Source organism: Heptranchias perlo, chromosome 10, assembly GCF_035084215.1.
Source record: "Heptranchias perlo isolate sHepPer1 chromosome 10, sHepPer1.hap1, whole genome shotgun sequence".
In the NCBI taxonomy this organism is placed as follows: domain Eukaryota; kingdom Metazoa; phylum Chordata; class Chondrichthyes; order Hexanchiformes; family Hexanchidae; genus Heptranchias; species Heptranchias perlo.
The window spans coordinates 8,719,929-8,737,362 of record NC_090334.1 but is presented as its reverse complement, the minus strand read 5'-3'; the positions used below and the strand labels follow the sequence as shown (position 1 = coordinate 8,737,362).

At 44.5% G+C, this 17,434-nt stretch overlaps 1 protein-coding gene across 2 annotated transcripts in view; it reads right to left on the bottom strand.

The window, feature by feature from the left end:
• Window positions 1-1,697: 1,697 nt before the first annotated feature.
• mta1 (metastasis associated 1) overlaps window positions 1,698-17,434 on the bottom strand; it is a 236,745-nt gene continuing 221,008 nt past the window's right edge. The window contains exons 19-20 of one of the 2 annotated variants that reach the window (XM_067991195.1): window positions 15,824-15,975; window positions 1,698-4,647 (exon numbers count right to left, since the gene is read on the bottom strand). In XM_067991195.1, the coding sequence (XP_067847296.1) occupies window positions 4,500-4,647; window positions 15,824-15,975 (300 nt within the window). In that variant the 3' untranslated portion in view covers window positions 1,698-4,499. The remainder of the gene's footprint in view (window positions 4,648-15,823; window positions 15,976-17,434) is intronic. The other variant, XM_067991197.1, reaches the window with a different exon arrangement.

Sequence of the window (17,434 nt, the reverse complement as noted above, 5' to 3'; positions counted from 1 at the left end):
AAACAAAATCAGCCAGTGCTCATGCATTTTGGGTAAGGGTAGGTTTGGACTCAACTATCACCCCTCCCCAATGACCGGGTCCTCAATAATCAGTGTCTAGGCTCATACATGAATAATGGTCACTTGGGCAAGGTACTGGAGGTTTGTGGGACTGTGAGGAACTGTACCCATAGAACTTTACAGCACAGAAGGAGGCCCTGTATCTTCATCTGCTTCAAATTTTTATTGACTCTTGCCTCAACAGATGCAATGGTCTCTGCCTCAAAACACTCCATGTGGCAAAGCATTCCATGCTCCAACAACCCTCTGTGCAAAGAAATCTCTCCTAACCTCTCTTAGTAACAATTCTAAATTGATGATCACCTCAACACTGACTTCCCAAGCAGAGAAAATAGTCTTTTCCTATTCACGATTATCCAAGAATCTTCATAATTTTAATAACCTCTATTAAATCTCCTTCTCTGCTCCGGTCCCAGTATCCCAAATCTCTCCTCAGTATTAAAGTTTCCCATCCCTGGCATCATCCTGTTGAGCCTACGCTAAACGTGCTCTATGGCTTAAATGTACTTTTCATAATGGGGCACCCAAACTGCACACAGTACTCTAACTGTGGCCTATCCATTGCCTTGTACAACTTTACCATTAGCTCTATGCCCTATCTATAAATTCCCAAATTCTATTGGCCTTACCAACCTGCATTTGTACTTTCGAGGAATTTTCTATTTGCACCCCAGGGTCAATCTGTTCCTCCACGCCCTTCAGCATCTTTCCTTTGTTTATATTCCCATTCTTTGTTTCTACTCCCAATGTATGCAGTATCTCAAACCTCTTCACATTAAATTGCATCTGTCACCTGCCTGCCCATTCCACTAATTTGCTTAGTCCCCCTAAAGTCTTTTACAGTCCTGCTCCAATCTCTTTTATATTGTCAGCAAATTTCAATATCATGCACTCTATGCCCACGCCCAAAGCATCCCGCGCTCTCATATGTAAACACTGAGATCAGAGTGAACCCACCGCTTTCAACCCTTCTCCAATCGGAGCAAATACCCATTTACCATAACCCTTTGTTTCCTGTCCGTTAACCAATTTTCGATCTACATTTTCTTGAGGGCTGAGGCGGACAGCAAACCATCCGGACCTGCACAGCATGAGGCCCAGGAGATTTCAACTCAGCCTCCCGTCCGTACCCGCACAGACCTCTGGTTAAAATGGCAGTCGAGCCCCATGACATCATCGGAGCCCAATCTGCATATTTAAAGAAGAACCCCCACCGGTTTTTGGTGGGCGTCCCTCTCGCCTGCTCATAAGAGCAGGTTAGGATTGGAAGCCGCGGGTCGGTGCAGGCAAGTCCAACGGGCCATTTTAGCTGCCTGCCCGCTCGGTCAGTCTCTGCTGGGCAGGCAGGGTTAAAATTGGCTCTTAAGAGTTTGCCCAGATCTCAGATCAAACTAGCTGGCCTACAGTTCCCAGTTTATCCCTCGCTCCCTTCTTGACGAGAGCTTGTTATATTGCCCCAGCAAGGAGTCAGTGTCTTTGGGAGAGCATTATCGGCACCCTTCTTGGTCGTAATGGACGCTGGTGACACGCATGAATTGGACACTAACTCACCCATGGTTCAAATGATATCGCTTCCTCTCGCAAAACTGAGTCAGGTCCAAGCACAGGTGCCGTACAGAAACGGAGGGAGCTCATACTTAACTTAAACTCCATCTTTATTCATAAACTGGAAGTTAATTCGTCTTCATTTTTTGTGTTGAACCTAAAACCTTCTTTAAAAAAAACAAAAGACAAACATTTTTTTTTAAAACACTCCGTCCTCAAATGATAGACACTCGGCTGGTTGGGGGACATTGGGATGTGGCGCTGAGCTCTGTCGAACCTTCAGGGTCTTTTTACGAGCAGCCGTGTTAATGTTGGAGATAGAGGGTGGAGTCCAAGATGGGAAGGGGAGTAAGGGGAGATGAACTCATTGCATGCCTGCTCCTGATCGGCTCCAGCGTAGTATCAGAACCTCACAGGAGGCTGTACAATGTCTTCCTGCTCACCTGGAGTCAGATGTGGAGGGGTGTCAGGTAGAAAGTTCAGAAAGGGAGGAGAAATAAACAGGTTAATATGAGTAAATAAGGATAAACTGTTTCCACTGGCAGGAGGGTCGGTAAACAGAGGACACAGATTTAAGGTAATTGGCAGAAGAACCAGAGGGGCGATGAAGAGAATTTTTTTTATGCAGCGAGTTGTTATGATCTGTAATGCACTGCCTGAAAGGGTAGTGGAAGCAGATTCAAGAATAATTTTCAAAAAGTAATTGGATATATACATGATAAGGAAAAATTTGCAGGGCTGTGGGGAAGACCAAGGGAGTGGGACTAATTGGATAGCTCGTTCAAAGAGTTGGCACAGGCACGATGGGCCGAATGGCCTCCTTCTGTGATGTAAGATTCTATTATTCAGGGAAAGGTTAGGAACGAGATTTAGGATTAAAAAGAACGAGAGAGATCACAAACCCACTGAGTGAGAAGGGGAGGGGGGGGGAAATAAAACCAGGCCAAAAGAGGGATGTCTTACTCCGGGTGACGGGGGAGCTCTTTGAACAGGGTAAGAAGGTAACACATCGTCACACAATAAAATTACCCCACATCCCTCCCCCAAGTTTCACTGTCACATTCAAGCCTCATTGGTCCTGATCTGGAGAACCATCCCTCATAGAATCATAGAATGGTTACAGCATAGAAGGAGGCCATTTGGCCCATCGAGCCTGTGCTGGCTCTTTGTAAGAGCAATCCAGTTAGTCCCATTCCCCCGCTCTTTCCCCTGGTCATGCAGATTTTTTCCCTTCAAATGTTTATCCAATTCCTTTTTGAAAGCCACAATTGAATCTGCTTCCACCACCCTTTCAGGCAGCGCACTGCAGATCATAAATACTCGCAGCATAATAAAGTTTTTCCTCATGTCGCCTTTGGTTCTTCTGCCAATCACTTTAAATCTGTGTCCTTTGGTTCTCGACCCTTCTGCCAATGGGAACAGTTTCTCTTTATTTACTTTATCTAAACCCGTCCGTAAACATCTGTATAACACAAGACAGGCAAACAGAGGAGAAACAAGAAGTTGGGTGAGAAGTGACCTTTGACGGAGAGAGAATATAAAATGTTGGCTTTTTTGGCGAAACCCCCCTCCCCTCTCCTTATACCATCGCTGGCTCTATAAACCCCATTTCAGCAAATAATTTTTTTTTGGAAAGTTTTAAATTCCTGGCCTGCCTTAATCTCAATTAGAGAACTGATGATACTATGAAATTACTCCTGACGTCAGTGCCCCAGACTGGGGTCGGGGAAATAATCAGCCCGGGTTCCTGCTCTGGATCACCATACTGTTGGAAAGTGCATGTGTGAGGACAGAATCAGGCTCGGCTGTGATTCCCCCCATGGTTGAACAGTCAGCCACCACTCAGTGTCCAGGCACACCGGCCATTCGCGTGAGGTAGTGGAGAGCTGCTGGCCTCTGCGGAACTGTACCCCAAGCAAGAAATTAGTGCTCTCAGGGGAGATGGGGAGAAACACAACAGAAAATGGGAGATTTTTTTTTTAAAGACCCTTCCCCAACACAAATGTTGGGAATAACCAGTGGCTCGGTCAACGTGTGGAACAACAAGGCATGTTAGAGTTTCCGGCGGGCCTCGGTTGTGAAGCCCTCCTAGGCTCACACGTGAAGGGCGGGGGTGGGCACGAGACAGCTTACTGTGGTCAGTACCCACCCTGGAAGCCTGAGTCAGCACTGGTGGGAGAAAATGGGGAAATAAAAATTCTTAGCTTGCCCTTTGGGATCAAGCAGGAAGGTTTGAAAGGCTGACATTTCCAACGATGCAAAACTTTGTTAGAAATACCAAACCAAAGTCTGAAGTATGAGGAGGCCTCACCTCACTGATTAAAGGGCCACAGACCCCTCCATTTGGACCCAAGTTCTCACCGAAAGACGAAAATATCATCTTTGTTTTCTCTTGTATCTTAATTGGCTTTACAGAAGGAAAACAGATGCTGGGAGTTCTCCCCCGGTGTCCTGGCCAATACTTATCCCTCAGCCAACATTCTTAAAAACAGATTATCTGGTCATTCATCTCATTGCTGTTTGAGGGATCTTGCTGTGCGCAAATTGCCACATTTCGTACATTACAACAGTGACTACACTTCAAAAAGAATTTCATCGGCTGGGCAGCGCTATGAGACGTCCTGAGGTCGTGAAAGGCGCTATAGAAATACGAGTTCTTTTCTTTTTGAAGTCCAACGACAAAAGCCAAATGAAGGGAAGGGCAGATAACCAACAAGTACCATTTGGCTGCCGATTTGGATGCGGGAATTGGTTAGGCAGGTTCAGGTTACAAAGAAGGTGGTCGTTTGAAATATTTTTTAAAAAAGAAAACAACTAAAGTTCCGCTCCCACTGGGTGAAGCCAACACTGTCAGTGTGGAATGCAGAGAGGTGGCCGATGTTGGCTCTCCTTAGCTAGTCTTCAATGACAATGGGCTCGTCGTTGGTGGGAGGCCTCAGGCCTTTTGCAGAATCTGGGCGGTGCTGCTCAACGGTGATCGGTGCTTGGGGCCGCCTCCCACTCCGTCTCCTCTCAATGGAAGAAAGTAACTTGCGGATCCTCCTGCGAAAAAATTAACACAGACCTTTACTCAGTACTTTTTTTGTGTATATATATATATCTATAGTCGCAAACCAAGTTAATACCCTGCTGCCAGGCCGACGGCTGGTTAATGCTCACCGCACCTCTCGACCTGTGATGCATTCAAGAAAAGAAGGAACTTGCATTCATATAGCACCTTTCACTCTTCAGCAAGTCCCAAAGTGCTTCACTCTCATTGGATTACATAGAATGTACAGCACAGAAACAGGCCGTTGCGCCTAACTGGTCCATACCGATGTTTATGCTCCACACAAGCCTCCTCTCTCCTTACTTCATCTAACCCCTTCATAATTTTAAAGACCTCTATTAGGTCACCCCACAGCCTTGTGTTTTCTAGAGAATAGAGCCTCAGCCTATTCAGTCTTCCCTGATAGTTGAAGTGCAGTCACTGTTGTAATGTAGACAAACACGGCAACCAATTTGTGCACAGTAAGCTCCCACAAACAGCAGGTGAGATGAATAAAGAAAAGGAACTTGCATTTATATAGCACCTTTCACGATCTCAGGATGCCCCAAAGCACTTCACAGTCAATGAAGTACTAAGAACATAAGAACATAAGAAATAGGAGCAGAAGTAGGCCATACGGCCCCTGGAGCCTGCTCCGCCATTCAATCAGATCATGGCTGATCTTTGACCTCAACTCCACTTTCCTACCTGATCCCCTTATCCCTTGATTCCACTAAAGTGCAGAAATCTATCTATCTCAGCCTTGAATATATTCAACGACTCAGCATCCACAGCCCTCTGGGGTAGAGGATTCTAAAGATTCATAACCCTCTGAGTGAAGAAATTCCTCCTCATCTCAGTCTTGAATAGCCGATCCCGTATCCTGCGACTATGCCCCCTAGTTCTCTAGCCAGGGGAAACAATCTCTCAGCATCTACCCTGTCAAGCCCTCTCATAATCGTACATGTTTCAATGAGATAACCTCCCATTCTTCTAAACTTCAGAGAGAATAGGCCCATTCTACTCAACCTCTCTTCATAGGACAACCCTCTCATCCCAGGAATCAATCTAGTGAACCCTCGTTGCACTGCCTCCAAGGCAAGTATATCCTTCCTTAGATAAGGAGACCAACTTCAGTTGTGGTCTCACCGTAGCCCTGTACAACTGTAGTAAGACTTCCTTACTCTTGTACTCCACATTATACTCCATCTGCCACCTTCTTGCCCACTCACTTAACCTGTCTATATCCCTTTGCAGACTCTTTGTGTCCTCCTCACTGCTTACTTTCCCCCCTAGCTTTGTATCGTCAGCAAACTTGAATACATTACACTTGGTCCCTTCATCTAAGTCATTAATATAGATTGTAAATAGCTGAGGCCCAAGCACTGATCCTTGCAGCACCCACTAGTTACAGCCTGCCAACCTGAGAATGACCCATTGATCCCTACTCTGTTTTCTGTCCTTTATCCAATCCTCTATCCATGCTAATAAATTACCCCCAACCCCATGAGCCCTTACCTTGCGTAACAACCTTTTATGTGGCACCTTATCAAATGCCTTTTGAAAATCCAAATATATTACATCCACTGGTTCTCCTTTATCTACCCTGCTAGTTACATCCTCAAAAAACTCTAATAAATTTGTCAAACACGATTTCCCTTTCATAAAACCATGTTGACTCTGCCTAATCATATTATGATTTTCTAAGTGCCCTGTCACCAGTTCCTTAATAATGGATTCCAGCATTTTCCCAACGACCGATGTCAGGCTAACTGGCTTGTAGTTCCCTGTTTTCTCTCTCCCTCCCTTCTTGAATAACGGGGTAACATTTGCTAACTTCAATCCACTGGGACCATTCTAGAATCTACAGAATTTTGGAAGATCATAACCAATGCATCCACTGTGTCTGCAGTCACCTCTTTTCGAACCCTCGGATGTAGGCCATCAGGTCCAGGGGATTTGTCGGCTTTTAGTCCCATTAGTTTGTCCAGTACTTTTTCTCTAGTGATATTAATTGTTTTAAGTTCCTCACTCTCATTTACCCCTTGGTTCCCCACTATTTTTGATATACTAGTCACTTTACCACCCACTTACTTCATCTAACCCTAACAGTATATCCTTCTATTCCTTTCTCCTTCATGTGTTTATCTAGTTTCCCTTTAAATGCATCTATGCTATTCATCTCAACTACTCCTTGTGGTGGCGAGTTCTATATTCTTACCACTCTCTGAGTAAAGAAGTTTCTTCTGAATTCTTTATTGGATTTATTAGTGACTATCTTATATTAACATCTTATCCGAAAGATGGCACCTCTAACAGTTCAGCACTCCCTCGGTAGTGGAAACTCAGGCCAGCTCAGGGCAGGATTCTGTCTTTCTGTAGAACCAGGAAATCAAGCAATTTTTCTGGATTGAGAGGCATATGCATCACTGCCGTTTTCCTTTGCTGTTGTTTAATGGTAAAGCATCCTAATTAAAAGAAGGCAGCATAGAGGAGTTAGCCAGGCATCGGACGAGGTTTTTTGTTGCATAACCCACCTAGCCCCTACGTGTGCTGTTGTACAATATGTAGAGTGTGAATGAATATTTGTATTTGTAGAGAGACCAACAAAAGGGGAAGGGAGAGAGTGGCATCAAACCAGGAGCCTCACACCAACTCTGCTGGTAATTATTTCTTTCATTCGTATTTGTGGGAGGTTCAGATAAATCAACGACTTGCATTTATATAGCGCCTTTAACATAGTAAACCGTCCCAAGGCGCTTCACAGGAGCATTATCAAACAAAATTTGACACCGAGCCACATAAGGAAATATTAGGACATGTGACCAAAAGCTTGGTCAAAGAGGTAGGTTTTAAAGAGTGTCTTAAAGGAGGAGAGAGAGGTAGAGAGGCGGAGAGGTTTAGGGAGAGAATTCCAGAGCTTAGGGCTTAGGCAGCTGAAGGCACGGCTGCAAATGGTGCAGCGACAAAAATCGGTGATGCACAAGAGGCCAAAATTGGAGGAGCACAGAGATCTCGGAGGGTTGTAGGGCTGGAGGAGGTTACAGAGATAGGGAGGGGCGAGGCCATGGAGGGATTTGAAAGGATGAGAATTTTAAAATTGAGACGTTGCCGGACCAGGTGCCAATGTAGGTCAGCGAGCACAGGGATGATGGGTGAACAGGACTTGGTGCGAGTTAGGATACGGGCAGCAGAGTTTTGGATAAGCTCAAGTTTACGGAGGGTGGGAGGTGGGAGGGCGGCCAGGAGAGCATTGGAATAGTCGAATCTGGAGGCAACAAAGGTATGGACGAGGGTTTCAGGAGCAGATGAGCTGAGGCAGGAGTAGAGACCGGTGATGTTATGGAGGTGGAAGAAAGCGGTCTTGCTGATAGAGACGATCTCGGGTGAGAAGCTCATCTCAGGGTTAAATGGGACACCAAGGGTGCGAACGGTCTGGTTCAGCCTCAGACAGTGGCCAGGGAGAGGGATTGAGTTGGTGGTCAGGGAACAGAGTTTGTGGCTTCAGTCATCCTAATATTCAATTGGATTAATTAATATTTAGAATCATAGAAAGGTTACAGCACAAAAAGGGACCATACGGCCCATCGTGTCCAAACCGGCTCTATACAAGAGCAATCCAGCTAGTCCCACTCCCCCGCCCTATTCCCATAGCCCTGCAAATATTTTCCTTTCAAGTACTCATCCAGTCCCCCTTTGAAGGCCATGATTGAATCTGCCTCCACCACCCCCTCAGGCAGTGCATTCCAGATCCTAACCACTCGCTGTGTGAAAAAGATTTTCCTCATGTCATCTTTGGTTCTTTTGCCAATCACCTTAAATCTATGTCCTCTGCTTATGCCAATGGGAACAGTTTCTCTCTGTCTACTCTGTTTTGACCCTTCATGATTTTGAATATCTCTATCAAATCTCCTCTCAACCTTCTCTGTTCCGAGAAAAACAACCCCAGCTTCTCCTGTCTATCCACATAACTAAAGTCTCTCATCCCTGGAATCATTCTAGTAAATCTTTTCTGCACCCCCTCTAAGGCCTTCACATCTTTCCTAAAGTGCGGTGCCCAGAATTGGACACAATACTCCAGTTGTGGTCGAACCAGTGTTTTATAAAGGTTCATCATGACTTCCTTGCTTTTGTATTCTATTTATAAAGCCCAGGATCCTGTATGCTTTTTTAACTGCTTTCTCAACCACCTTCAACTATTTGTGCACATATACCCCCAGATCTCTCTGTTCCTGTTCCCCCTTTAGAATTGTGCCCTTTAGTTTATATTGCCTCTCCTCGCTTTTCCTGCTGAAACGCATCACCTCGCATTTTTCTGCGTTAAATTTCATCTGCCATGTGTCTGCCCATGCCACCAGCCTCTCTATATCCTCTTGAAGTCTATCACAATCCTCCTCACTGTTTACTACCCTTCCAATTTTTGTGTCATCTGCAAATTTGGAAACTGTGCCCTGTCCACCCAAGTCCAAGTCATTAATATATATCAAGAAAAGAAGTGGTCCCAGCACTGACCCCTGGGGAACACCACTGCACACCTCCCTCCAGTCTGAAAAACAACCGTTCACCATTACTCTGTTTCTCCAGTCCTCTGGCATCACCCCCGTGTTTAGGGATGTTTGGAAGATTATGGCCAGCACCTCCGCAATTTCAACCCTTACTTCCCTCAGCAACCTAGGCTACATCCCATCTGGACCTGTGATTTATCTACTTTAAGTATAGCTAGCTTTTCTAGTACCTCCTCTTAATCAATTTTTAGCCCATCCAGTATCTCAGCTACATCTTCCTTTACTGAGATTTAATTTCTGCTCATCCAATGTTGGATGTTGGACAAGCTGCGGAACAAATCAGAGGCAGTGGAGGGGTCGAGAGAGGTGGTGGTGAGGTAGAGCTGGGTGTCGTCAGAGTACATGTAGAAGCTGACAGATGATGTGCTAATGAAGGGTTAATCAAATGGAATTGCTATTGATTTCTCTTTATATTAATTTAACTGTGTTCAGTAACTTTTCAATTGGAACTGATCTCAGTAGCAGTTTGATTGCCCCTTTGATATGGACAGACCCTGTAATAAGATCTTTAGTCCTAGTACGTGCGAGTGGGTATATAGACGGAACAGCATCTTATAAGTTATTCTTCTTTCTACTTCGCAGTGACACAAGAGGTGTGTGACAATTTCCTGGTGGTTAGGTGTCTGTAAAGTTGAAGGTGTTTGTATTGATATATAAATGGCTGTCTGCAAAGGTCACCCTGGAAGGAGACACCTGTCGAAAGGAATGCGGCCCAGGGCGATGAAGAAGTAACTTGTGCACAGGAGCATTAGAAGGTCTTTGATAGTTCTGTAACTGACATCACCCTAAGGATTTGATTGACAGATCAATCAGGATGTGTAAGTCATTGACAGGGGACACCAAAGACACCAAAGGAACAATAGGTAAAACTAAAACATAACAGGATTGGGAAAAAATAATATAAAACAATCAATGCGGGAAAAGTGACCTCAGAATTCGATGGGGCCTAATCAGCCGACCATTTCGCTGTTAATGTGTGGATTCTCCAGGTTAAAAACTCGTAAGTGCTATTGTTAAGTGTATGTTTAATTATTGTCAATAATAGTGATTATCAAATGCTTTGAAAATCTGTGAATAACTATGTGTATTGCTGTGAACCCTCTTATTTTGAGGGGCAACTTATAGTAAGAACATCTTTCCTCTCACAGATGTCGCTGTGAGGAGCTTGTAGATGAGAAATAGGAGGGGCCAAGGATAGATCCTTGGGGGACTCCAGAAGCAACGGTGCAGGGGCGGAAAAAGAAGCCGTTGCAGATGGTTCTCTGGCTAGGACTGGATAGATAGGAATGGAACCAGGGATGCATACATCTTCAGGTTGTGAAGAGGAAGGCGAATGACAGGACTCCAGCAGGGAAAACAAGTCACTGGAACAAACTCTAACAAATAGGAGATTCCAATTTTTCCCAAATAACAAACAGTAATGTACTTAGTACTGATATTTAGGTGGGGGTGGTAGAGAGGGGCAATATTACTTCCCCATGTGTTTTTGAGGCTGGAGGCAGTAGAGTCAGTACTGAGTGTTTCCCCACTCTAACTTCTCCAATCTGTGTAATATGTTGTATAACTGCACCAATCTGTATACTACACTGTATAACTGCACAATCTGTATATCACATTGTATAACTGCACCAATTTGTATGTCACACTGTATAACTGCACCAATCTGTATATCACACTGTATAACTGCACCAATTTGTATATCACACTGTATAACTGCACCAATTTGTATATCACACTGTATAACTGCACCAATCTGTATACTACACTGCATAACCCCACCAATCTGTATATCACACTGCGTAATCACACCAATCTGTGTATCACACTGTGTAAATACACCGATCTGTATATAACAGTGTAACCGCATAAATCTGTATATCATACTGTGTAACTGCACCAATCTGTGTATCACACTGTGTAACTGCACCGATCTGTATATCACACTGTGTAACTGCACCGATCTGTATATCACACTGTAACCGCACCAACCTGTATATCACACTGTGTAACTGCTCCAATCTGTATATCACACTTTATAATCGCATCAATCTGTATATCATGTGTAACTGCTCCCATCTGGGGTATATCACACTGTATAACTGCTCCAATCTGTGCATCACTCTGTGTAACTGCTCCAATCTGTGTTCTACTCTGTGTAACTGTACCAATCTGTATATCACACGGTGTAACTGCTCCAATCTGAGTATCACACTGTGTAACTGCACCAATTTGTGACTGCCTGATCTTGGAGTAGTGTGAGCAGGTAGCACTAGGTTATACTACTCCATACATCTCCAGGCAGTTCCACTCCGTGAGCAGGTACTTAATGCCCCTTTCTGTGCCTGCAAACTGATACACAGCCCCGTTCTGTGCATGCATAGTTACACACACTTGCATGCAGTCCTGCTTCATGTACACACACTTGCACACAGCCCTTCTCCGTGTACACACCTGCATGCAGCCCTGCTCCATGTGTACACACCTGCATGTAGCCCTGCTCCGTGTACACACACCTGCACGCAGCCCTGCTTCATGTACACACACTTGCACGCAGCCCTGCTCCGTGTACGCACACTTGCACGCTGCCCTGCTCCGTGCACATACACTTACGCACAGCCCCATTCATACCGCTCTGTGCCTGCGTATATACGGGCTGCCACACTCTATGCCTGCGAATGTACGGGTTGCCACGCTCTGTGCCTGCGTACGTACGTGCTGCCATGCTCTGTGCCTGCGTACGTACGTGCTGCCACGCCCTGTGCCTGCGTACGTACAGGCTGCCACGCTCTGTGCCTGCGTACGTACGGGCTGCCACGCTCTGTGCCTGCGTACATAGGGCTGCCACGCTCTGTGCCTGCGTACATAGGGCTGCCATGTAGCTTTGTATTTGTACAGTGTAGTTAATACAAATGAAGAATGCATCAAAATGCAAGAAGACATTAATAAATTTGCAGAATAGGCATGTAATTGGCAAATGAATTTCAATATAGATAAGTGTGAGGCGGTGCATTGTGGTAGGAAGAATAAAAAGGCCACATACTGCTTGGATACTAAGAGTCTAAATGGGGTAGAGGAGCAAAGGGATCTGGGGTACAGACACACAAATCACTAAAAGTAGTGACGCAGGTTAATAAGGCTCTAAAAAAGGCAAACCAAGCATTTCAGAAGGATAGAATTGAAAAGCAGAGACGTTTTGTTAAACTTCTATAGAACCTAGGTTAGATCACACAATAACAGTGTACAGGGCAAAGAGGGGAAGGAATTCCTGAAATGTGTTCAAGATAACTTTCTGGAACAGTGTGTTTCCAGCCCAACCAGGAAGGAAACAGTGCTGGATCTAGTTCTGGGGAATGAAGTGGGGCAAGTGGAGCATGTTTCATTGGGGGAGCATTTGGGGAACAGTGATCATAATATCATTAGGTTTAGAATAGTTATTGAAAGGGACAAGGAACAATCAAATTTGAAAATGCTTAACTGGAGGAGGGCAAATTTCAGTGAGTTAAAAAGGGATCTTGCCCTGGTGGATTGGAATCAAAAATTGATAGGCAAAACAGTAATTGAACAATGAGAGGCCTTCAAGGAGGAGTTGGTTCGGGAACAGAGTAGACACATCCCTATGAGGAGGGAAGGGAAAGGGCATCCAAAGCTAGAGCTCCCTGGATGACTGAAGATATAGAGATTAAAATGAACCAGAAAAAGGAGGCTTATGACGAATGTAAGATTCACAATACAGTAGAGAACCAGGCTGGATACAGAAAGTACAGAGGAGATCTAAAAAAGGGAATAAGAGGGGCAAAGAGAGAGTATGAGAATAGATTTGAGACTAACATAAATGGGAACCCAAAGTCTTTTATAAATATATAAATAGTAAAAAGGTAGTCAAAGGAAGGGTGGGACCGATTAGGGACAAAAAAGGAGATCTTCTTGTGGAGGCAGAGGGTATGGCTGAGGTACTAAATGGATACTTCGCATCCGTCTTCACTAGAGAAGAGGATGCTGCCACAGTAGCAGTAAAGGAGGAGGTAGTAGCGATATTGGATAGGATAAAAATAGATAAAGAAGAAGATGTACTTAAAAGACTGGCAGTACTCAAAGTAGAAAAGTTTTTCAGATTGGAGTGAAGTATACAGCGGTGTTCCCCAGGGGTCAGTATTAGGATCACTCCTCTTTTTGATATATATTAATGACCGAGACTTGGGTATAGAGGGTATAGTTTCAACGTTTGCAGATGACACGAAACTCGAAAATGTAGTAAACAATATGGAGGATAATAACAGACTTCAGGAGGACATAGACAGACTGGTGAAATGGGCAGACACATGGCAGATGAAATTTAATGCAGGGAAGTGTGAAGTGATGCATTTTGGTAGGAAGAATGAGGAGAGGGAATATAAACTAAATGGTACAATTTTAAAGGGGGTGCAAGATCAGAGAAACCTGGAGGTGCACACAGACAAACCTTTGAAGGTGGCAGGACAAGTTGAAAAGGCTGTTAAAAAGCATTTGGGATCTTGGGCTTTATTATTGGAGGCGTAGAGTACAAAAGCAAGGAAGTTATGCCAAACCTTTATAAAACTGGTTAGGCCTCAGCTGGAGTATTGTGTTCAATTCTGGGCTCCACATTTTAGGAAAGATGTTAAGGCCTTAGAAAGGATGCAGAAGAGATTTACTAGAATGGTACCAGGGATGGGGGACTTCAGTTATGTGGAGAGACAGAAGAAGCTGGGGTTGTTCTCCTTGGAACAGAGAAGGTTAAGGGGAAATTTGATAGAGGTGCTCAAAATCATGAACAGTTTTGATAGAAATAATAAGGAGAAACTGTTTCCAGTGGCAGAAGGGTCGGTAACCAGACTACACAGATTTAAGGTGATTAACAAAAGAGCCGGGGCAACATGAGGAAACATTTTCTTATGCAGTGAGTTGTAATGATCTGGAATGCACTGCCTGAAAGGGTGATGGAAGCAGATTCAATAGTAATTTTCAAAAGTGAATTCGATAAATACTTGAAGGGAAAACATTTACAGGGCTATGGGGAAAGAGAAGGGGAGTGGAACTAATTGGATAGCTCTTTTAAAGAGCCGGCACAGGCATGATGGTCAAATAGCCTCCTCCTGTGCTGTACCTATGATGACTCCACGGAGTACTGTGCACAGTTCTGGTCTCCATATTATAAAATGGATATAGAGGCTTTGGAGAAGGTGCAAAAAAGATTCACAAGAACTGAGAGGATATACTTATCAGGAAAGGCTGAACAGCCTGGGGCTCTTTTCTGTAGAAAAGAGAAGGCAGAGGGGTGACCTGATGGAGATCTTTAAGATAATGAAAGGGTTTGACAGGGTAGATGTAGAGAAAATGTTTTCACTTGTGGGGAAGTCCAAAACTAGAGGTCATAAATGTAAAATAGTCACTAATAAATCCAGTAGAGAATTCAGGAATTTTTTTTTTACCCAAAGAGTGGTAAGAATGTGGAACTCGCTATCACAAGGAGTAGTTGAGGCAAATCGCATAGATGCATTTAAGGGGAAGCTAGATAAGCACATGAGGGAGAAAGGAACAGAAGGATATCCTGATAGGGTCAGATCAAGAGGGGTGGGAGGAGGCTCGTGTGGAGCATAAACACTGGCACAGACCAGTTGGGCCGAATGGCCTGTTTCTGTGCTGTAGACTCAATGTAACTCGATGTAATATGAAGTGGGTACAATCCAAAGTGGGTGCTGGCACCCTCCCCTACCCTGGGAATACCACAATATGACTGCACTGGAAAAAGCAAGTAACATGATCATAACTGTCCTCAATCTGCTAAACCATAATTGTGAGATGGGCAGTTTCAAATTACTGATCATATGACTGGTGGCAGAGTGTTACAAGGCTGCTTCTAATAGTGAAATGCAGAGTTATTCATAGCTGTACTGTACATAACAAGGAAGTTGTACGTTTGAGATCAGATTACCAGCTCTGTTCTCCCGAGCTCCGACGACAGTATCCTACACGCTCCTCCTCCCTACATCTTCATTCTGTTGAAACCGAGACTAATTTCCTACTCTAACTCATTCTCTCCCAGAACCTCCAAACTGGGACACCTCACCTCCCTCAAGCTTCCACTCCCTCCTACAGGCATTGAAAACCCCAGCTTGGCACCACATTTGTCCTTATCACTGGCAAACCAAGGTGAACGATCAAGTCCCACAGTGCAGGACAGCGCTAAGATTGAAAGAAGAGACACAACGTATTCCATGAGGTAGTGATAAGGTGGCGCCAAGCTTGGTTTTTAACAGACTAAAGTTTGTAGCAGGAAGGAAGGGAAGACTGAGAGAGGGAAGGAGTTGCACAACTTGTAGGTCCTGGGAAAGAAAGACTTGATTTCAAGATAGTGAGGATAGTGAGCATATAAGCCGGGTATATACTGATATCCACTGTACTTCCTGATTTACCTCATCTTCTCTCCTACTCTTTTCAACCTCAATGGTGTCTTCACCTTGGTTTCTTAATGAAAAAGCCTTGTTGTGCCTTTTGGGGGGAGGGGGCCTGATGGCATTGGAGACTTGGCACTGAGACTCTCATGTAACTTAAGGCATCAAGAGTCCACATTGATCTGCTTAGGGCTGGAAACCTCTAGCAGTCTTACCTGGTTTCATCAGTTGCCATGAAAAAGACGTCGCCAGGGGCATCGATCCAGTTCAGCCGCCTACGCTCCACTGGTGGCAACGAGCCTCCTCGTGGAGCTCTGACACTGGCTGGGTGAGACCTCCCATTGACCATAGAGTTTCGAGCAGGTCCCTGCAGGAGGGCAGAGGACAATAATATGGTAACTGGGAAAAAAATAAAATGGCCTTGTGTAGATGTCATTCTTCAGCTAGCCAGAACACTACACCCTGCAACAACTTAAAACCCCATTAGGTAGATCGGAACTGGTCAGAACTAACGGTGGGTTGGATGTTTCAAATCCAAACTAAGGGCTCTCCACAAGGTGTTAGAAGATAAAGCACTTCCCTCCCCCATTAGGACAGTCGGTTCCCCATAGGGAGGCCCAGGGCAGACTTCAGCTTGTTTCCCTTATTTCCACCCCCCCCACAACAACTCCCCCCACCCCTCCAACCCCAGTGCCACCAGTTAACATGAAAAGGGACCCTCAACTCTCTCTCCCTCATTTTTGGATATTTTTCTTTCTCTGGTTGAAGCAGTTATTGGTCACAGTCAGAGTTGTACTCATGTGAAATTAGAAGATAAATTCCAACAGGATTTCATTTTACTCATGAGGAAAAACAATCTGCTAAAATTCACTGGATTCTGCTAAAATTCACTGGATTCTGCTGAAATTCACTGGATTCTGCTGAAATTCACTGGATTCTGCTGAAATTCAATGGATTCTGCTGAAATTCACTGGATTCTGCTGAAATTCACTGGATTTTGCTCGGATGGGGTTTTTGGGCAATTATTAGGAAATATTTGTCAGCCTTAATCCCTCTTTCTGTCGCAATTACTCTTGTCCCTTGATATATTGATACTAATATGGCCTATGGTTCTCAGAGCGCCATTTTCTAATTCCTCTTAAGCTCTAAATACCCTGATCTACACACTCTTTCTCCTCCCTGTGTCACCACTGTGTTGAAGACGGGTCTACCTGCACCATCTACTACTCTAACTTAGTCTTTCCCAGGAGTTCCAATCCTGGATGCCTCACCTCCAAAACGTTAACCTCTCAATCTCTTTCAAGTGCTAACTGACCAGCTGTCATTTTTTTTTGGTGGTAATTTAGCACGACCAGAGTGTTTTGTACTTCTGAGGTGTGAGGACTATTGTACTGAATGACTCCTCCTTAAACCATGCTGACCCGCAGCACAGGACAAAGCTAAGAGGACACACCCTCACAAACAGAGACATTCATATTGCCACCAAGAGCTGTGAACTTTAATTAAAGTAACACTGTGAATTTCTGCTACAGAGACACAACTTTTTGAAGTCTAACAGGTCGGGACTGAATGTCAAATCATCAGGAAGAACTGGCCAGTTGTCTCTTTAAAGCACTTAGCGACAGTTCTAGAAGGCAGGGTGTTCACATACTAAAGATTTAAATCATGGCAGATGCTTGGATCAATTGACAGGGCATTTGGGGAATCTAAGCAGCTTTAAGAGCAATCTGATCCGATGAAGCATACAAAAAATCCCCCTTACACCAGCCTGTATTACAGCCCCATAATATCCCCCAACAACAGCTTGTGTTACAGCCCTGCAATAT